The sequence below is a fragment of the Oryzias latipes genome, chromosome 23 (assembly GCF_002234675.1).
Source record: "Oryzias latipes chromosome 23, ASM223467v1".
NCBI lineage: Eukaryota > Metazoa > Chordata > Actinopteri > Beloniformes > Adrianichthyidae > Oryzias > Oryzias latipes.
In genome coordinates this window covers 10,923,453-10,945,732 of record NC_019881.2, presented here as the reverse complement: position 1 = coordinate 10,945,732, position 22,280 = coordinate 10,923,453, and the positions used below count along the sequence as shown (strand labels likewise).

Genomic DNA, 22,280 nt, shown 5'->3' with positions numbered 1-22,280 from the left:
CATTACCCCAAACTTTTAGTGTGACTCTTTTCCTCACATCATCTTTTACTTTAAATGGCCCAAATAAGTCCAAAGTTGTAAATTCAAAGGGTTTGGCTTGACGTGTTCTATAAGGGGGAAGATCACTCATAATCTGCTGACATTTCTTTGCTGTAGCTTTCCGACAAATGATAAAGGGCATCCGCAAATTTCTTTGCAAGCCTCTGACCCCTTATCACCCAAGCCTTTTCCCTCATCCTAAGTAATGTTCCTGGTAGTCATGGTTCATTTGGTGGGCATCCCGAGCTACCAATGTGGATAACCATGCATTATAAGGTAAAACTGGTACACCTGCTTTGTCTTCGTTAAACCTCTGGATCCTTCCTCCACACATTAGAAGCCCAGAATCTGCTTCTTTATACACAACTAATCTATTTAGAGTAGTCTCTGGAAAGTTATGCTCCCTTGGGCATCAAGAAAAAGGTTCATGAGTGCATCTTTGCGCTTCTGTGGTGTCAAAACAACTCCTTTACACACCACTGGCTGTCTGCATTGTTGTTTCACCCGAAGCCATTTTTCAACAGCTCGTCGCACCCAGGCAACAACACTAACTAACTTGCCAAGATCACTAAAGTTTTCTACAGTTACAACACTCCTAATTCTCCAATTAGTATATGGCTTTAATGAACTGGTAGTTGTGCCTAGAGCTTTTTGAGCCACGTTTAAATTTGCTTGTGGAATTGGGTTACTGTCATCTCGACTTGCTTGTACTCTGGTTACCACTGCTGTGAAGACTTTTCTCTGAAGTTTGTTCACACTTTCTCTGGCAGAAGCTGCAACCTCATTAGCAGATTTCATGGGCCACTCTTCTATAGGCCGTTTTAGGAACGCTGGTCCATCTTGCCATGCAGAGTTTTCTTTCAATCCCTCAGAAGATGCTCCTCTTGTAATGATGTCAGCAATATTTAATGCTCCAGGAATCCACCACCAGTCCTCCACTGGCACAGCCTTCTGAATCTCACCGACACGGCTAGCAAAAAATGTTCGATATCCATAACTTTCTCTTTTAATGGCTCCAAGGACTGTTTGACTGTCCATCAGATGAATCCATCGCTGAACTTCCACCCCTCCATGGTTCTCAAAGTATTTTCTTAGTCTGCTTGCAAAAACTGCCCCACAGAGTTCAGCTTTGGTTGCGTCTCCTTTCTGATCCAATGGTGTAAGTTTGGCTTTTGACTAAACAAGACGAACATCAGCCACCCCTGCCCAGGAGGAGGACACCCAGGAGAAGAGAGGGGTCCACAAGAAGTTTTGTAAACATGGCCCAACCATCGCCCACAGTTGGAATTATGACGAGGCCCAGCGCTCAGGGGCAAGGACCAGAACCCACACCACAGGGACACGGGCACCCCTAGGCTCAGATGTAATGTGATCCCCGGCTCTTGGTCTTGCCAGAGAACTCAGGTATTTCTCTCCCTGTATGGAGAGAGGAAGTAGGAACTCATAAGATCATAGACAACCCGGTGAGCTCGTAAATCAAAAATGTTCTTGCTCATTTGTTTCTACGGGCATGCTGCAGGCAATGGTTGAAGTGCATACCTAAGATACACGTAAGGACCAGTAAGGGTGACATACAGTCAGGACCATAAATATTTGGACAGAGACACATTCTTTCTAATTTTCTTTCTGGACATTACCACAGTGAATTTTAAATTAAACAACTCAGATGCCATTGAAGTGCAGACTTTCAGCTTTTATTCCATGGGTTGAACAAAAAGATAGCATAAAAATGTGAAACACAATCCCTTCATTTCATGGGCTCCTAAGTAATTGGACAATTGACTACCATGCTATTGCACGGGCAGGTGTGGGCAATTCCCTTGTAATGTCATTATGAGTGAAGCAGATAAAAGGCCTGGAGTTGATTAGAGGACTCGTGCTTGCATTTTGAAGATTTTGCTGTGAACATACAACATGCGGTCAAAGGACCTCTCCATGCAGGTGAAAGGAACCATCATTTAGCTGAGAAAACAGTAAAAAACCATGCCGGAAATTGCTACAGTATTCGGAGTGGCAAAATCAACAGTGTGGTACATCCTGAGAAAGAAAGAAAGCACTGGTGAACTCAGGAACGCAAAAAGACCTGGATGTCCACGGAAGACAACAGTGTTGGATGATCGCAACGGTGAACGATGCTAAAAAGCATCTAAAAAAGCCAGCAAAGTTCTAGAAAAACATTCTTTGGACAGATGAAACCAAAATCAACCTCTACCAGAATGATGCCGTGAGAAAAGTATGGAAAAGGCGTGGAGAAGCTCATGATCCAAAGCACACTACATCATTAGTAAAACACTGTGGAGGCAGTGTGATGGCCTAGGTGTGCATGGCTGCTAGTGGCACTGGGACACTAGTGTTTATTGATGACGTGATACAGGACAGAAGCAGCCCAATGAATTCTGAGGTGTTCAGAGGCATACTGTCTGCGCAGATCCAGGTGAATGCAGCCAAACTGATTGGGCGGCGTTTCCTAATACAGATAGATAACGACCCAAAACATACAGCTACAGAAACTCAGGAGTTTGTTAAAGCAAAGAAGTGGAATATTTTTGAATGGCCAAGTCAGTCACCTGATCTTAACACAATTGAGCATGCATTTCACTTGTTGAAGACTAAACTTCAGACAGAAAGGCCCACAAACAAACAGCAACTGAAAGCCGCTGCAGTAAAGGTCTGGCAGAGCATTCAGGCTGTCACTGCCAACAAAGGGTTTTCAACCAAAAATTAGTAATAACCATTTTGTATTCAGTTATTTCATTTGTCCAATTACTTACGAGCCCATGAAATGAAGGGATTGTGTTTAAAAAATGCTTTCGTTTTTCACATTTTTATGCAATCTTTTTGTTCAACCCATGGAATAAAAGCTGAAAGTCTGCACTTCAATGGCATCTGTGTCATGGTGCCTCTGTCAGACTCTTCCCCATTACCTCTCTGCTTGCTTCCTGATTCAACCCAGCTGCGACCACGTACATCATCAGCACCAGCATTCTTCGCCAGTCCGTTGCCCCTGATGGTGCTTATTTGGTCCTCACGTCTAGTTCATGTTACGCTACCTTGTTCCAAGCCTGCGCCTAATTTATCCTGTCTTACTTGTCTCCAGGAAACCCCATGCCACGAGTGGTCGCCTGAATCAGCCATTATCTGGAAACCTCACTCTGTCTGCTCCGGTCTCACCACGAGCCTTTGCCGATCTTCCAATCTCATGGACCCCCACCGACGCTGCTGGCTCCAAACCCTACGAACGATTCCACCAGTGACGCCACAGAAACCAGTCTCCCGTGTTGTGGACCTCACGGAACCTGTTCACTCTCTAACTTACATGATTATTAAATCCGCTTACTCACCACGCCAGTTCTCACCTGTGTTTTCGTCTGGGTTCCAGGATATGGGTAGCCATGACATGTTCTGTAGCCATGACAATCTGAGTTGTTTTATTTAAAATTCACTGTGGTAATGTACAGAAAATTAACTGTGGTAATGTACAGAAACAAAATGAGAAAGAGAGTGTCTCTGTCCAAATGTTTATGGTCCTGACTGTAGGTGTACGTCAAGTGCGTGTAATTTACATTATCTAGACAAATGTTTCACAATACACTTACCACACACACGACAATCCTTCGTGCAACTTCATGAGGTGGTCTTATTAGCCTCAAGGCAACTGAAAGACACACCAGCACCTCTCCTTTGAGATGCAGCCCCTTCTTGCCACAACCCTCTAAGGACCCAAAAACCCACAGCAGCCATACAGTGGTTGACCCGTACAGGTGCATGTGACTAAGCCTTTAGCTACCAGCAGCTCCCTCTCATTGCCTAATCTGAAACTCAGAATACAAGTTTAACAAATCAAAATGGGAAAACTGGGATTCCATCAACAGTGAATGTTGTAGTCACAATTTAAACTGTTTTGAGATATATTTTGCTAAAAGCTTAAATAAATCTCTTCATCTGTTTCTGCTCAGGCTTACTGTGAGATGGGTACAAATGGAATCTGGACAGTGATCCAGAAGCGTACTGGAGGAGCTGTGGCCTTCGACAGGGAATGGGCAGCATATAAAAATGGATTTGGATTTGTTTCATGTATGTAAAAATTAGACTTTATCATGTTAAACTATCTCAGCTACAATGTGTCAAACTCCAACCTAATTGGATGTTGCATAAAGTGAACAACATTGTTCGATACACTCTCAGTAAAGAGTGTAAAATATTCTAAATAAACTTTGCTTGTCCTGATTCCTTCAGGGGATCACTGGCTCGGTCTGGAGAAGATTTCTGCTATGACCAAAGACAGATCCAAGAGGTGGAAACTGAGAGTGGAGAGTGGAACCGCAGGTACGGATGCATCCTTACATGTAGATTCTATAAATGATTAAAAGAGTTTATAAAATGTTTAATTTTTTAACTAAAAGTAAGTCTTTATATTAAAATGTTTACCCATTTTTTTCACTATGTTCTTAGGATGAAACTAAGCATTGTTTGCCCCTTAAAACGTGCTGAGTAGAGTTTATACCGAGTTCCATTTTGGTCTCACGTGACAATAATACAGGTAACGAGTAGAGGAAAGAAGAGCTTCTTAAAGAAGCAGAAACTCTCTGAAAATTCTGGATTGTGCTAAATATGTATTTTCTGCCCCATTATAAAAAAATATATAAAATATGTATATTTTTTCTTTATATTCTGTCTCCCACAGTTGAAGTTAATCTCTGATAAACATGTGAGTTTTCTCACACCTTTAAAAGTGGAACAACATGCAGAATTTGTGACTGACAAATACTTTTTTGCCCCACTGTATGTATTAGTATAGAAACGTGTAGCCAAAAAAGGCAAAAGGAAGAAAAAGAGAGAGATGCAAACAGAACAAAGGTGGTTAAGTGTTCCAGTTATCTTAATTTCCCCCTAAACCATCTATGTGTTACTATGTATTGATATTTAAAACAGCGAAGTAAGCTAAATAGTAAGTAAGTATCAGGTAATGGGTTGCAGATAGTTCATTCTCTTTTTTATAAGTCACCTTGAGGAGTGGAGTTCAAATTTGATTTTTTTTATTTAATGGAAAAACAATGTTTGCTATTATTATCATAATGAAACATTTCTGCAACTCCCAAACTACAAAGATTCAAGTCAATTATCTGTGCATGTGCTGATGATGTCAGTGACTTGGGAAATTCATTATTTTATTTGGATCATTTATATGGTTCTGTAGGAGCATTAAATATTTTTTTTAAATTATTATAATAATTCAGATGCGCCTCAAAAACCTCCCAGTGGTTTGGCTGCAATCAGTGTTAATTACAAGATACGCAGTAAATAATGTATGAGTATATAATGATGCCATTGATGACTTTGCAGCTTTATATGAAGTAAAATATGTTCCAAAAAGAATGCACTTGTAGATTTGATGTGAGAACTTGTAATATAGAATGTGAGAACTTGCACACTAAATCTGCATCTGTGTGTAAAAATCTTCTGCTGTAAAGTTTGACAAACTAAATTACAACTGACAAATTCCCATTTGCATGTGTTCATTTAGAGTTACAACTTCAAATCTGTGATTACAACTGCTCAAATGTGCTTCTGCGTGTGCTCGAATTTGCTGGCGCAAATCACAAATGCGTTACAAGGGCGCTCTGAATTCTGACAAATTCCTTGCGAGAAACTTGTGTCAAAACTGATCTATGTCCAATAATGGAACTAGGGGGGAGTTAGGGTTAGAGGAGGGGGGAGTAAACCAATCAGAGTGCAGGATTCACAATAACTCTTCTGATAAATGTTCAAATGTGACAGCAAGTATCAAAGACGGATCTTAGTTGCACCTTTATTTCAAAGGTGCCCATGTTTGCAGTGAAGGAAAACCTGTTTTCTGTCTAAAGGTGATGCTATCCAGGGAGCTTATCATGGCATAGACCAAAACGGCTTTGGTTTCAGCACCTTTGACCGTGATAATGATGGCTGTGACCCTTGCATCTTTTTCTGTGACATTGCTGCGAGGTCATGCACTGATTTTGACCAAGGTGGCTGGAGGTACAGCAAGTGCGGCTCAGCCAGTCTAAATGGAGAATGGCATCCAAAGGGAGCCAACACTGGCTGGCTTTCAGGTCTTCACTGGCTCACCTGGAAAAGACCTGTGTCTTACTCAGCCAGGGCCACTAGAATGATGTTCACTCCCATGTGACACTTTTCCCTAACAATCGAAATAAAACAGTGGAAATATCATACTGATTTTCTAGTTGTGGTCTATTCTTTTGGCAATATACACCAAATCCTCTGTTTTTATTGAATGACACCGGCATGCATAGACACTCCTCTGCACCACTTGCAACAACTTCAAAACAAACCGCCCTGACCTCATCTCCCTGGGAAACTCGAGGCTGCAGACCTGCAGCTGTGAGGAGACCTGGAACTGTCATAAGTGTGTCCAAACAGTATAACTGATCACAATTTTCGAATGCACCTTCAGTGGACAGAATTAATTTAACACTGTCTCTCCATTCATTACATGCAAGCAAAACCTCAAAAACGTTGTCCTTTTTTTATTTCTGCTTGAGTCTTATCGAAACTATTTTTTATGTCTGGAAAAGCTGGGCGCGGACTGACAGCATTTCTTTACAGTCCGATTCCAAAAAAAGTTTCCTGACAGGTATACATGCTTTACAGAAATTACATCACCCGTTTTGTAGTTTGAGATTTAGGAGCTTTGAAAACTGCAGCTTTCCTTTCATCCAAAATAGTGGGTTGTTTTTTTTTGCTGTACGTCTATTATCCTGTTCGATAAGCAGTCCCCAGAGGCCCTGCTTCTCTTCATCCTGTTCTGCCTTAGTCATTTCACTTTGCCCTATTCAAACAATAACACAATTCACACACCGAACCACAACAGGTTTGTTAAAACACAGACAAATCGAAAGATAACACAGACAATAACTTTCAACAGTTTTCTCATAACCAAAATACATAACACAACAACTTAGGTACCTCAACACGTAACAAAATAAACCATTTCACTGAAATGAATCTTTTACTATATAACTAGTATTAACTTTCATGTTTCACCCTCCTTTTTTCCTTCTCTTTTCTCTCTTTCGCTCCCTCATAATCACCCCCACAGTCTCCATTGGCGTGCCGGCAGCAGAGTTCTGCTCGGGCAAGGACAGCCACCTAACTTCTCCTCCTTCGTCCTCCTTTAACCATTGTGCTATCCTATGGGGTCCAGATGACCCGTTCCTTACATTGACGTGTTATCCCTACCATGATAAAGGTGAAGAGGATTTCATGTAATCCATGGACACCAGTGAAGATCCCATATCATTGAAGAAAAAAGGTCCAGCGCACTGTCTTGTGGGGCCTAGTTGACCCCACTCCCAATGTCAAATTGGCTAGGATAGCACAAGGGTTATGACGTAACATTCCAAAACAAAACAACATTTCTATTCCAATTTAGGGTTTATCAGAAATGTCAGGCTTATACTGAGGAGAGTTTATCAAGTGACCAGTAATAGTACACCTCATAATCTGTTCTGCGCTTTCCTAAGACTGATAAGAATAAATTAAATGACTAAAACTAATAAAATGATGAATTATAATAACAATACTGAACTTGGCTCAAATTGATTTCTTTTTTCTGTACTGTCTTGAGACAGCTTTGATTGTAAATCAGTGTAATTCGTCTAAAATTAACTTCATTAAACTAAGGATCCATTATTCCTTAGTTTATACAATATTGGGATTTCTGAGAAAACAAGAAAACTTTATAATTGGTTAGTGGTTATTGTTCTCACAGCAGCTCTTTTGTGACTGTGGGAGAGAAGCTGTGGCCCAGGCTTTAAGCAGAGGATAATCTGTCTGGCTTTTTGAAGACATCAGTTGAAGTACATCTTGGCGTGGTCCACAGCATTCAGAAATGTATGGCGATGTTTTTGGTATTCCCAGTGTTTAGGTAAATGTTGTGGTTGTTGCACCATTCCTCTTGGTATGGCACCTTGCTATTGTTACTGATCAGCCTCACAAAGGTCATGTCATAAGTAAATGTTGAGTTAGGCCTGAAATCATGCAGCCTTTGACTGTGGAAGCTTTTTGAGTGGAGAATTCCAGTGAGAATTTGTTGTTTTGATGTCTCTATTCTAGTTTCCTCCAGCATGTCTGGAAGCTCCTCTGTACGGCTCCAGGGCAGGGAGGAGCTGAACCAGGGTTTCTGGTTTAGAAATGTTCAGATCGGAGGGGTGGTGAGGCAAATAGAAAAAGCAAAACAACTGAAAACAAACATGTATTGGAATTCCATTTAACATTCTAAATCAGGGTAACTAACAGTTCCAAATACAGTATAGGGTCACTTAATGGAGCTTGTTTAACCCTTGTGCTATCCTATGACCCCACCCTTACATTGAATTGTTATACCTACGAAGACAAAAAGGTGAAGAGGATTTTATGTAATCCATGGACACCAGTGAAAATCACAAATCATTGAAGATAAAAGGTCCAACTTGTCTTGTGGGGTCTAGATCAGTGGTCCCAAACCCCTGGGACCGGTACCGGTCCGTGGGTCATTTGGTACCGGGCCGCACAGAAAAAATAAAATAACTTACATGAATTCTGTTTTATTTATTTAATCCGAAAGATGTTTTATTTTGAAAAATTGCCAGATTCTCTGTTACATCCGTCTATGTTACTCTTGACGCAGGCCAATTCGCTCGTCTCGGTCACGTGATATGATACCGCTAAAATAAAACCTAGGAACTAGCAAAATGAAAAGAAAAAAAACAAACGTCTTAGGAAAGTTTCTTTGCCAAGTGGTAAAGGCCAGTGTTGCCAGATTGGGCGGTTTTCCGCCCAATTGGGCGGTTTTGGTTCTAAATTTGCGGGTAAAAATGGCTTTGGGCGGGTATGCATAATTTGGGCGGTTTTAGGGTCTGTTCGGCGGGTTTTCCCCCTCATGAATATATAATAGTGGACTACGTTAGGCTGGGTGGCTGTTGAAGTCTTATGTTCTGAAGCTCCGTGAACGCACCAGGTAGAGACGCTTAATGGGTTCTTTCATCTAACCTGTTGTTGGGGGTTTGCCGCCCCGCCCCTCCTCTTAGAAGTTGCGTTCTTTAAAGCTGACACCGCGGTCGCGTGTGGGCGGAGCTACGAGCTAACGTTATGGTCTGATCGCTGCATGTCTGTGTTTATCAGTGCATGGTAGACACGGAGAATGTGGAGAGATCAGGTTTATTATTTTGAAGAGTTCTACTTGGTAATCATGTTTGCATGTTTGGGTTCATAAAATCATCCCAGGGAAAGTCTCTGCTTCAACTCCTGCAGTGAAAGCTGCGTCTGAATCTGACGCCCGTGTTTCCATCTCTCTGACAGTTTAAAGCCAAAGCCCCTCCCCCGCCTCTCTACCTGCTTTTCCTCTCTACCTGTTCACCTGTTCATATCCCCTGTAGCTCAGAGTTGTTTTCCCCCGCGCTCCTCCAGTGTGTCCAACACAGAGAGCGCTAAATACGGTCATCATAGCAGCAGGTTGACACGGTAGTAGTTGGGGCGCTTTGGCGCAAGCGCAGCACGAGGATGGAAGAGGTTATACATAGGTTATAGCGGGTTAAGAAAATGAATGGAAGAAGGCCGGTCCACTGAAGAAATATTCAATACTGTACTCCTTTTATTAATAGTCTGAACTATCTTTGATTTTGAGAAATGTTTTATTTTGAAAAATCACCGCATTGGGTACTTAATCAGTCCATAGATAGATAGATGGATAGATAGATAGATAGATAAATAGATAGATAGATAGATAGATAGATAGATAGATAGATAGATAGATAGATAGATAGATAGATAGATAGATAGATAGATAGATAGATAGATAGATAGATAGATAGATAGATAGATAGATAGATAGATAGATAGATAGATAGATAGATAGATAGATAGATAGATAGATAGATAGATAGATAGATATGATTGAGCTTTTAGACTGGACAGGTAGCTGTGAAAAAGCCAGTCGAGTAATATCCCCTTTCTACATCTGTGATTTGTGAATGTGTAATTCATTTGACTTGATCTTATTTTCAGAAAACAGTTATAGCTGCAGCTAAATCGCGTTACCGTCATTCTTATAAAAATGTCTTTAATAGAATCAAATAAACACAAAGAAAAAAGTATTTTATGATCTTTCATATTCCTAACTACTCAGTGTTTTATCAGGACCTGTTTGGATGAACAAAGAGCTGATTACCTGGAGATGGGAAATGTTTTTAGATCAGTGAATGAGGGCAATTTTCCACGGCACACTTGACCATCTCCCACGGCACACTGGTTGAAAAACACTGGTCTAGATGACCCAACTCCCAATGTTAAACTGCCTAGAATAGCAAAAGGATTACAGCACTTTTCGTTTTTGGCCATTGCTGCTGAAACATAATGTTAAGACTTTTTATTTTTATTTTTATAATTCATCTGTCTGAAAGTGAAATCAAGTTATGTGACCTATACTGTCAAAATTAAAATACTAACACCTTAAAATCTTTCAAAAAGTTTTCTTTGGTGGGAGAAGTTCTTGAACGTAATTTATCTAGTGGTTACTGTGATCCAGAAGTTTAGAAGTGAGATTACCAGTGTAACTGTCCTTGAAATCCTGCATCAAAACATAGATTTCAATGAGAGTTTATGTATACAAAAAGATAAACTGGTCTGGAACAGTAAGAACTGAATTCAATTAACATTTTGTTAGCATGTTTTACTTGGCATTACCGCTTTCATGTAACTTTTTTTATGTATTTGGGACTTTGTTGTATGTCAGCCATGAAATACACCATCTATGACAATCCTTGAACGCCCCTTTTCCCCATTTTACTCATAGTGATTGTTGTCCTGTAGTTATACAAACTTTTTGATCAGCTGTGTGTTAAAGTAGATCCACTTATGATCCAGAATCACTTTTGTTCTGGTACAGACAAAAAAAAACTGTACAATACTTTTCCTTTGTATCCCACATTAACACATTGTGAACAAGTTACACAATAAATAGTAATTGAACTGTACTTATAGTAACTCTCTTCTACTTTGCTCAGAATACATCTGAAGACTGATTTATGCTTTAGATGTAAGAAAAAGAAATAGATTTCTTATCAAAAGATCTTTGGTAAAGAAGAAATAAAGAGGCAAGCTACAGGGACAACGCTAGAACTGACATGTCAATGGGTGTGGGTTCCTCAGTCTGCTTGTTTTACACCTGATGCTCCTGAACTATCTTCCTGATGGTAATGGGATAAAAAGTGCATTGCCTGGGTCGAAGCTTTTTCTGGACTCTTGTGGTATAAACTGAGTCCAGATCAGGTAGTCAACATCCCACTATCCCCTTTGCCGTCCTTACCACCTGCATCTCCTGTTCTTGGCTCAATAACTCACCTTCATACTAAGACATGAGAAGCTCTCAACAGAGGCTCAATTGAGGCTCTGTAATCCATAGCCTTTACCTTTCTGACTGTGTCGGACAAACCTTTTTCTACTGATCTACGTTTACAAGACATATTTTTTTTTGTGGCTATGAAACCTCTAACCGGAACAATGCAGCTTTATCTGTGAAGTGTATTTCATGCATGGAGGCAATTTGGAGGGTTTTTCAGAGAGTCAAAAAGTATTTGGAGCTAAAATAACATTAAAATTAATAAGGATTGGCAGTGTAGAAACATTCAGAAAAGAAAAATAAATAGTAGAAGTTTGGGAAGTTTTTGAAGGACGAAATATAGTTACCCAAAATTATAACAACTCTTCAACACAGCACAACAACATTGTGAAAGAAGAGACACACGTACAGTCCTGTACAGATTGTGCCTTAGTGCCTCATAACCTTTTGAACTAAACAAATTAAACTAAACAAACTACAGAGTGTATCAATGTTTAATCTAAATCTATTTTAAAGAAATATTTTAGCTGTGTAAATTCTGTAAGAAATTTATAAATGGATGGTAAAGATCACCCCCTATTTGGTCACTCTTTAGATTGAGGGGCTGCAAAACACTCAAATAAACTGTTAATAAGAACACTGTTAATATATTTATTAATCCCATACAAGCAATTTATAAATAGCTTGTGAATAGGATTAACAAATGCTAATAAATGTCTTTATAAGCAGCTTAATACCACATTACTCATGCTTGTTAATGTCTTATAAGTAGTTTATTAAGGAATATGTTAATGCATCTATAAACAGCTTATTTAAATTTGTAAGTCAGTTGTAAGACATACACAAATGCAAATTACTGTACTTATAAGCAGCTTACTAAAACATTTCTAGTGCTTGTTAATGTCTTATAAATAGTTTATTGAGGACTCTTATTATAAAGCGTTACCACATTTTTTTTCTTAAAGTTGTTGTCGATTCACATTTCTGCAGATAAAGAAATTGTGACTTCACTGTTGGAGATTCAAGTTGGTAGAAATAAAGTCTGGCATTTGGGTACAAAAAAAAGTGGGAAATGGTACTTCATACAAAATTCACGTAATGAAGGGATTTTAGAAAAAATGTTTTATAGAAAAAGACTTAGAACTATAAAAAATGTAAATTATCTTATATGTTAAATATACTAAAGAACAACGTGTCCCCAAAGCGTAACACGCCTTTCTGAGAATCCCTTTTTAGATCATGATTGCATTTTGTAGATTTTGTAGCTCTAAAGTATTTAACACAATGGCCATGGTTTTCTACAGGGGGCGTCAAAACTTTCTCACTTTTCTGTGCAAACTGAAAGTGGAGGAACTGGCTTCAGTATAGATGAACATTTGCTAGTTGGTGTTCTTCTCCTGGATTTAATTGTGTTTAAAGGTTTCCTAAATTGTTATATTAAAGCTTTTAAGTCAGCTGCCTTCCAGCCAGAATGCTGTTGGTTTGTAATGTTAATGTGGTCAGTTGGTAAGAGATCCAGGCCATACCATTCTAGATGAAGCAGGTGCTTGACCTGTTGAGAGACAATCATCTTTGCCCAACCTTTCTCTTGTAACACAAAATCTTCAGGACAAATAACTGTTGAGATTCTTCTTCCAGGCAATAGAGTCTAAAGAATGAATCAGTCTCTTTTGTCTTTCTGGTTCAGCGTTGGGTTTGGCTGGTCAGTCCTAAACCCCCCCATTTTTGGTGCAGGTGAAGCCTGATGATTACCCCACAGCCAGGCCAGGAGTATTCTTTCTTTGGCTGCTTTGTGAAAATTCCTGTTTTCTGTTGTTTTAAAGACTCCACCTCAGGCCAGTTGGTCGAAAGTTGTGAGAAGTGTTGTATATCAGTGAAAAGTGACTGCTTCAGAGTCCATTGGAGTTACAATAATTGCGTAAACAGTTGATTAATCATGATGATTCAAAGAGCATCAACACCAGAGATAAAGCGCCACTGTTAAAGGGTTAATTTGACTTTCTGTTAGCCGTCACCCCAAAATGTCTGACTTCAGGGTTAGACTGAAAACAAAACATGAGTCTTTCTTTGGGTTTGTCCTGGAATGTCGTTCAGTCAGGCAGGTGCAGCTAGGAAAGCGATGTCCAAGAAGCAGAAATGTCCTTCTGGGCAGTCATAACCTAAACGTGGAGAAACTCATCTGCACACCACAGGTCAAGAAAAGTCAGTGTTTTGCTCAGAGGATAGGTGGAGGCTTCAGATGCTCACACTTCCCTCAAACTCAGCCTGACCTAACAGGAATGAGGACATTCACAGTGATGAGGAAGGAGGTGTGGCACTCCAGACAGTTTAAAAGACATTGTTTGTCCTGAGACTTTGAGCTGCGACTCAAGCTTTACACAGCAAACAGGTATGTGTTGACTGTGAACTGTGAGGTTATAACCAACAGGTTTTCAGGAGACAACTTAGTAAAATGCATGGGTTTCCATAATGTTCAAAAGTTGTGTTTTTAAATAAGTTTGACTTTTCCAATCTCATTATAACTGTTTTAAACGTCTGAGAAAAGTTTGCTCTGTAACATGTGAGACAGACGTGTTTCTCCTGAACCCAGGTCAAGATGGGAGGTCTCCTCGGCTGGTCTGAACTCATGTTAGCTCTCCTCTTGATCTTCTCCATGCAGACTGGGGTAAAGAAAGCTAAATACGTATGTTGTGTAAATAACTGTTGATCCATAGATTAACACTAATCCTTTCTTGTTTTTCTTCATTTATATCAATAAAGAGTGGATCAGTAAATGCAGGTAAAGAACAAGTTGTTAAAGAATTTTTAACTGTAACGATATCATGAACTGTAACTGTTCATGATATCGTTTCTTTTTCTCTTGTTAGTTGGACCACCCGATTGTTCCTACATTCGGACCTTTTCATCAAATGGAGCCAGTGGGGTTTACAGCATCCAACCTGAAGGATTCAGGTTCAGCTTTGAGGTAACAAATATGACTTCTTATTGCAGTTTGTGATTTTTTTTCCTTGTATGACAGATTTCAGAGTTTAGAGACAAGAGAAGATGAAATGTTAATGAGGCAACATAGTGGGGCAGATTGCTGAAACAATATTTCACTTGGTGATACAAGCACCAAAATTGGTACACAGGTGCTTCAGAACCTCCTCTTTCAGAAAAGCACGTTAGCCAACTTCAAAAATAAAATGGCCACTATTTTTCAAGATGGCCGCCATTCGTACCAGTATGAAACAGTATTTGCACTGACAATACATCAAAATATATGTTTTTTGACACGAAGAATCAAGTTCTGCAATCAAAATTTCAATATCATTAACCGTTTCAGTGATATGATGACAATTATTTGAACTAGCACTGTCTCAGTGATGTTACCGATGTGGTATCTCAAATTGTCGTGACAGAAGCACAAGTTACTATGACAAACTTAACTGACTTGCTTGAATGTAGCCTGAATCATTGTTTTACTCTTTGCATTTACAGCTACACAGTTGTGTGCACTTCAGGGTGTAGCGATAACATTTGCATGGTCCCTGACATTCACCTGTGCAACGACATTTTGTCAGCTGCTGGCAGGACTGAGCAATGGGTGGGAGGGTTGACCGAAGAACTTCCCAGGCTTCACCTTTTTTTTTGCCAGACTCAGTTGCCAGGGCTTTCAGATTACATTGTACATAGTGTTGAGTGGTCCCATATGCAAGCAGCTTGGAATGCAGATCGTCTCACATACTGACCCAGAGATGCACTAGTTGGTGGAAGTGAGTCATAGGGTCTTTCCTCAACTTGAGGGGACAAACCACACCTTCCTCAACATATTTACTTACAACTGCATCTCCTAGCTGGGCTGATATGTCGAGCACTCGATCATATGGGATACTTAGACCATGGGTATGCAGCATTTCCACGAGATGTCTTTTTCTGGTCTTAGCATGAACAGACATCCCAATGTAGACTGGAAGTGGAGTCTCCCTTTCATTAGAATACCTTTGTGTGGTAGCACCTTCTTTGTACTTGGCAAAGCAGTTGTACTGAAGGAGTTAAGCCATTGCCAGATCAGTTGTAGTTGCCCCAAATCTGATCTGAGACTTTATGTCAGCCCCATGCTCAATCATACAGACGAACTGAAACAAAGCTGAGGGAAAGGAATTGTACACTGAATTCTCATACACTTGTGTTCCACCATGTGCTTACGCAATATCTTAGCAGCTTTGGCGAGGATGATTGCATCAGTGTAGGGAGATGCTTCTGACAACACTGGGCCAATGTCTTTGTCAAATGCTAGGAGTACATCTTCTTGTATGCTACAAGTCCAGGTATCTCTGACTTCAGCCTTTCTTTCTGCCTGGTAGAGTTCACATCAGGTATGTCTGTCCCAAACTGCTCTAGTCGCTCTAGTGCTGTATCTTTTCTCAATGACATAGGTCAGGAGTTCAGAAAGGACCAAAGGAAAAACATCTTTTTCTTGGGATGACTCGAGTGTTTCTTTGTTCTTTTGAGCAATGCCCTCTCTCTGTTATACAGAGCAGTCAAGCAAGAGCAATGGTATTTCAGTTCTAAGGCCACCACGTCTCCACCACTCAACAGAGCCAGTCGTCTACCATCATTGAGGTTACGGGCACATTCATTGAGCCTCTCATTCAGTTGCATGGTCATGGCTTGCCGCAGTTCTGAAGCTCTGAAGAACTACACTTATATCGTGTTGGAGGAGACTTCAACTCCTCTTTTGTGTCTGTCTGACAAAGGCAAAACTTCCCCCAGGCAGTCTTGGCTCCACTACTCAATGGGTCATTCGCAGACATCTTGCTTATACAGTTGAAGGCCAAGGGGCTATCCTTTTACCGCTTAACTGTAAAAAAAATAAAAGCACATTGAAGTATAGGATACAACTAGATTCAGGCCTTTGTTGCTCTACACCTAGCCAGATTGTTCATCCAACGCCATTTAGATCCTGTGCGATCTGTACACCTTCCAGGTAACTAAAGCCCCGTTACCCTTGGCTCAGCTCTCCCGCGCTGGCACACCCTGTCAATTCAAGTGCGGCTATCTAACAACTACACTACAATTAACTACAATTCTAGTTGAGATGCATAAGTGGCTAATTAGATAGCATTTGGGACTCTTATGGATACTACTGTCTTAAGTTAGTTTACCACTGCAACAGTTAGTAACTACATCTACAGTTAGTACACTACAAGCTGACGCTGAACCCCATGCTGAGTTTCACAGCAGTGATGTCACCAGTGTGCCCTGGTCGTGCTTTGACATCACTCTCTTAAGGTATCAAAAGCCAAAAGCTTTAATTTTAAACTAAATTGATGTAACAAATAATTGGCAGTGGACATGTAAACTTTTTCACCACAGAGCATAGAAACATGCAAGGTCATATTTAAAAACATCACTATATACAGTAATCTATGAGCCGCCATTTTGAAAAATGTTGGCCACATTGACATTTTCAAGGCATAATTGGCTTTATAATATGAGAAAACATTCATTTCATTTTTGGACCATAAAGAAATTGTGTTAATCAGAGTCCTCTTCAAAAATTGAGATTTGTCAGGTTTGCTTCAGCAGCCATCTTGAAAACTGGCAGCCATCTCGAATTTTCTGATGGCTAACGTTCTTTTCTCAAAATGTATGTTCTGAATGTCATTTGTGCCAAGTTTGGTGCTTGTATCACCAAGTGAAAGATTCTTATGAAATACTGAGATAACCTGCCCCACTAACAGTGTCAAACATTTAAAATAGTAAGTCTGTCATGGATATACCAGCTAAATCAGTTTGTAAATGCAGAAGGTAATTGATTTTAAAAAGGAAAAAATCTCTCAGCCACCTTTAATCTGGTTCCTGTTTCAGGTAAAACACGTTATGCCTCCTATTCAGCAATGCAGTGTAGTAAAAGTTAACTGCTAAGTCCTTAAAGACCATCAAGGAAGATGCTTCATATTTATAGGACTGGTTTTTTTTTCATTCCTGGATTTTGAAAACCCAGCAGAAAACAAAAAAGCTGAAGGTTCTTAACTTCTTCTTCTGCATTGGTTTTCTCCATCTATGGCTCCATCTAGTTTGCTAATTAGAAGTTGCTTAACAAATCAAAATGAGGAAAACTGAGATCCTGTCAACAGTAAATGTTGAAGCTACAGTTAAAATCAGCTTCATTCCTGTTGTAAGATATCTTTTGATAAAAGCTTGAATAAATCCATCTCAGTGGCCTGCTGGTAGAGTGTCCATCCTGAGACTGGAAGGTCGTGAGTTTAAATCCAGGTCGAGTCATACCAAAGACTCAAAATGGGACCCAGTGCCTCCCTGCTTGACACTCAACATAAAGTGGTTGGATTGGGGGGGTTCAACCACCAAATGGTTATCGAGCGCAGCTGCCCGCTAGGCACAGGATGTCTAATGAACATCTACTGTTGATTGTCTACAGGACTTCTCTGACATGTCTATGTTTGATAGTAAAAGGAGAAAAAGGATGAAGGTGGACTAAAATCACAATGATAAAAACATTATTGACTTCGCTTTTGTATTTATATCTATTGTATTTTTAAAGAGTTTTCTACTAGACATATAAAAATATTTTAAAAATAGAAGTTTACAAGTAGATATGTAGGAGACCTCTATATGCTGAACACTAATGGTAGAATTCTAATAGAGTAATATAATCAAGAATCGCCATTCATGTCTATTAGATAACTAGTAGACATATTTTGTAAATGTCTAGTTATCAAACAGACATCTTCTGTCCAGTGGGACACAAGCAACGCACAAGGCATGATAGAAGCAATCAGCTGTGGCAAAGTTGCTAGAGTTCTAAACAGCGACATGCATTAGACCTCTATGAATTGATGTCTATCAGATGCATGATGCATATCTATAGCTGTGAGCTTTGAAATAGCCATGATTTAGATATGTAATAGATGTGTCTGTGCCTAGTGGGTGTGTGTGTTGCACACCGCTCCTTGGGAAAGATCAAATGTGGAAAACACATTTCACACACACAGGTCCATGAAAACAAATGGGACACCAATTTTAAATCTCTTCATCTGTTCCTGTACAGGCTTACTGTGAGATGGGTACAAATGGAATCTGGACAGTGATCCAGAAGCGTACTGGAGGAGCTGTGACTTTCGACAGGGAATGGGCAGCATATAAAAATGGATTTGGATTTGCTTCATGTATGTAAAAAAAAAACTTTATTATGTTAAACTATCTCAGCTACAATGTGTCAAATTCAGATCTAATTGGATGTTGTGTAAAATGAACAACAGGGTACGATCATTTCTCAGTAAAGTGTAAAATAATCTACATAAACTTTGCTTGTCCTGATTCCTTCAGGGGATCACTGGCTCGGTCTGGAGAAGATTTCTGCTATGACCAAAGACAAATCCAAGAGGTGGAAACTGAGAGTGGACCTGTGGGACTTTGAAGGGGGTAGTGCTTATGCTGAGTATGAAGACTTCAGGGTGGGAGATGAGAGCACAAACTACAGACTGAGTGTTGGCAGATACAGTGGAACCGCAGGTACGGATGCATCCTTACATGAAGATCATAGAAAAAATATTCTGATATATTTTTTGAATACAAAAACCTCAAAATTAAAATTCTTGCCATTCACACACACCACATGTGTAGACCATGATGGTCTTCTTTACGCTTTTTAGCCGTCTTTTTTGTTTATACTCTAAAAAACATAACACACTTTTGTTACGTTGCTCCATCTCACCCATGAAAGGGTATCATTGTAAGTAAAACTGCAGAGAAAGAAGAGTAAAGCCTTGTTCGGTAAAAAAAGGGTTCTTTCGTTGAATTTAGCATATTTCTTTATGCAGTTTTGTTACTGTTGTGTTTGTGCAAGAGAGCAGGTTAGAAAAACAAATATAATTTATTCAGCAGTTTTTTCTACTGTGTGACCAAAAAAACAAAGAACAATGCGAAAAAGATCTACAGACGTTGTCTTGTGGTGCATGTAGTTTCATCCAGTTTTAGAATTTTGTTGGTTTTGTTTTTTGCCACAACAAGCCTAGACACACATCTTATGTTTAGGTCTGTAAAGTGTCAATTTTCCTAGTCCTTCGTCTCTTCTTTCAAGTATACCACACAACTAATAATTGAAAAAGTGTTACGGAAGAGAAGATATATTACAACTTTTTGTCCTTGGTGACTATGTAAACAGGTAAGAACATGTACACTGCGGCTTTGCTATGGAATAGCCAACTAAAGTATGGTTACAAAAGGGTGGGATTTCATGGTGCAGTCCATTGTAGGAGCAAAGACAGATCCTAGTTGCCCATTTTTTCACAACTGGAATGGCACCATTAACTGACCATGTTTGCTTTGGGTCAGCAGCACAGTCAGTCTGTTTTTTGAACACTGAACACTGATCAATGTTTCTGTCTTAAGGTGATGCTATCCGAGGAGCCTATCCCGGCGTCGACCAAAATGGCTATGGCTTCAGCACCTTTGACCATGACAGTGACGGCTGCAACCCTTGCCTCTTTGGTGATATTGCTACAAATAGATGCACTGATTTCAACAGTGGTGGCTGGTGGTACAGCAAGTGCGGCTCTGCCAATCTGAATGGTAACTGGCATCCAAAGGGGGATAACATTGGTTGGTCTTCAGGTCTTCACTGGCTCACCTGGAAAGGACCTGCCCCCTACTCAGCCAAAGCCACCAGAATGATGATCACTCCCATGTAACGGTTTCAAAGTGTTTCTGTATTTTCAGATGCTTTGTTATTTTCAGACATGGTGATAAACAATGTGAAACTTCTAATTAAGTGTGTGCCTCAATCTTTGAGTTTTTTTTATATTGATGAAAGCTCTTTACTTAAATGCTGTCAGACCCATTTTTAAATTCCTGATAAATGAAAATACAACAATTCAAAAGTCATAATACCTTTCTAGTTGTAATGCATTTCTTGAGCATTATGTTGACCTGTCCTTCTCAGCTCCCAATATGTCTAAAATTCAAAATGTATTGCTAAACTGCAATGGAAACCTTCCTTCCTCTTTCGGCTTCTCCCATCAGGGGTCGCCACAGCGAACAAGTCGCATGGTAAATTTGGCAATGTTTTTACGCCGGATGCCCTTCCTGACGCAACCTTCTCAAACCGGGCTTGGGACCGGCACAGAGGTAGAGAAGGGTAAACTGCAATGGAAACACTTTTTTCAAATTAAATGAGTTTCGTGACCAACAACTGGATGGCAATGCACTTCTTGGTAGGAACTGACTGGCTTGGGCTCTGCACAGAGGGTGCCACAGCTCATCAGAAATTGAGATCCAGCCGTCTGCCTGTTCTTGTGACAGACTACTTCGCCAAACATGGATCCAGCAGCCGAACCCGGCGGGGTATGCGTCTTTGTTTTTGGGGCACGGCCGCCAGCTCCATCGTCTAACCTGTGTGACCGAAGCCATAATGTCACGGCTACAAATCAACCCACTTGTCAGGGACACATCTGTCGTGACTCCTCCGTGCACTCAGTCATCAGCGACCATCGGAGCAGCGCTTGGAGCAAGGCTCGCACACGCAACGAGAATGGTGCTTTCGGACAAATTCAACGGGGACTCCGAGAAATGCGTGGGCTTCATCATGCAGTTTGATCTGTTTCTGCGCCAACAATGAAGCCTCTATCCCACGGAAGACGCTAAAGTGTCGCTGGTGTGGTATCTCCTGACTGGAAAAGTGTGAGTGGATAGCTATCCTCTGGACTGGAGGTGCGTTACCCTTCCACTCATAAGCCACACTCACAAAGCAGCTTTGGGTGGTGTTTAACCATTGCGCGGACGGCAAAGACCCAAGCGAACAGTTATATGGGATCAAGCAGACCACAGCCACTTACTTGACGCAGTTCTGGACGCAGTTCTAGTGGCATGCACAGACTGGACAGTCAGCTCGCCGATGACAGCTTTTCGTGAGGGACTCACCGCAAAGCTGCAACAGGAACTGGCGTGCCACGAGGAGAAATTATCCTTGGATCAACTCATAGCTCTTACCATCAAACTGGGTAATCTGCTGAGAACCAGGCGGTCACGCAATCCAGCCTCAGCGAACATCACGTCCGTCGCATTGCTTTCCCCTGGGGCTGCTGGCTCAGATCACGAGCCCATGCAGCTCGGCTCCACCCAGCTATCTCCATGGGAGTCGATTCCGGGAGGATTTCTGCCTCTACTGCGATCAGCCTGGCCACGTTCACAAAAGGGATGTGCTAAAATATCGATTTGGTAATATACCTCAATATTCAGTCCTGTAATTGATTCTCGATGCGTTTTAATCAAGTATCAATCTTTTATTTACGTTTGAAAACCTCGTAAAATGTTATATTAATCATCCTTTGGTGAGACGATTCTTCGGAGGCTAGATAGGGGGCGCTCGTTGGGAGATTGGCTGTCGTGGGCGGACGAAGAAGAATACACGTTCAAACAAAAATGGCAGAGGGGAAAAACAAGGAAAACACCAAGAGCAGTAAGTTAAAAGACGCGCCTGGAGCATTTAAGCTGCATCACCTGGAATTGTGTGAGAAAGCCGTGGTTGTAGCTGGCCTGAAGCCGACACAGCCCGGCGTGGATACCTTTTTCCAGGCGAAGCTACCACCGTCTTCTGCGAGAGCAGAGGCAATAACAAACAGGATTGCTCCCTGCAGCGAGGTGGAGACTCGGGTTTTTATTGATGGCATTAGAGCCACGCTTTGACATTCCCTCTCGGAAATACTGAAAGAATTATCCCTGCACTGTACGCCCAGACCAGAGCTATGGTTACAGGAGAAAAAGTGGGGCTCACGTATGACGGCTGAACCCCCAGGGCCACAGAGTCCTACGTGACGTTCACAGTGCATTTTTATTAACAAGGACTGGGAAAGGAAGTTGGATG

General features: G+C 40.7%; 1 protein-coding gene across 1 annotated transcript in view; it reads left to right on the top strand.

Moving 5' to 3' along the window:
* Positions 1–20,178, top strand: part of LOC101160208 (angiopoietin-4) — a 34,733-nt gene extending 14,555 nt beyond the window's left edge. The window contains exons 2-7 of the mRNA XM_023952269.1: positions 14,004–14,078; positions 14,174–14,192; positions 14,281–14,378; positions 18,468–18,585; positions 18,746–18,931; positions 19,811–20,178. Coding sequence (XP_023808037.1) covers positions 14,010–14,078; positions 14,174–14,192; positions 14,281–14,378; positions 18,468–18,585; positions 18,746–18,931; positions 19,811–20,109 — 789 coding nt within the window. The 5' untranslated portion in view covers positions 14,004–14,009 and the 3' untranslated portion in view covers positions 20,110–20,178. The remainder of the gene's footprint in view (positions 1–14,003; positions 14,079–14,173; positions 14,193–14,280; positions 14,379–18,467; positions 18,586–18,745; positions 18,932–19,810) is intronic.
* Positions 20,179–22,280: the final 2,102 nt, after the last annotated feature.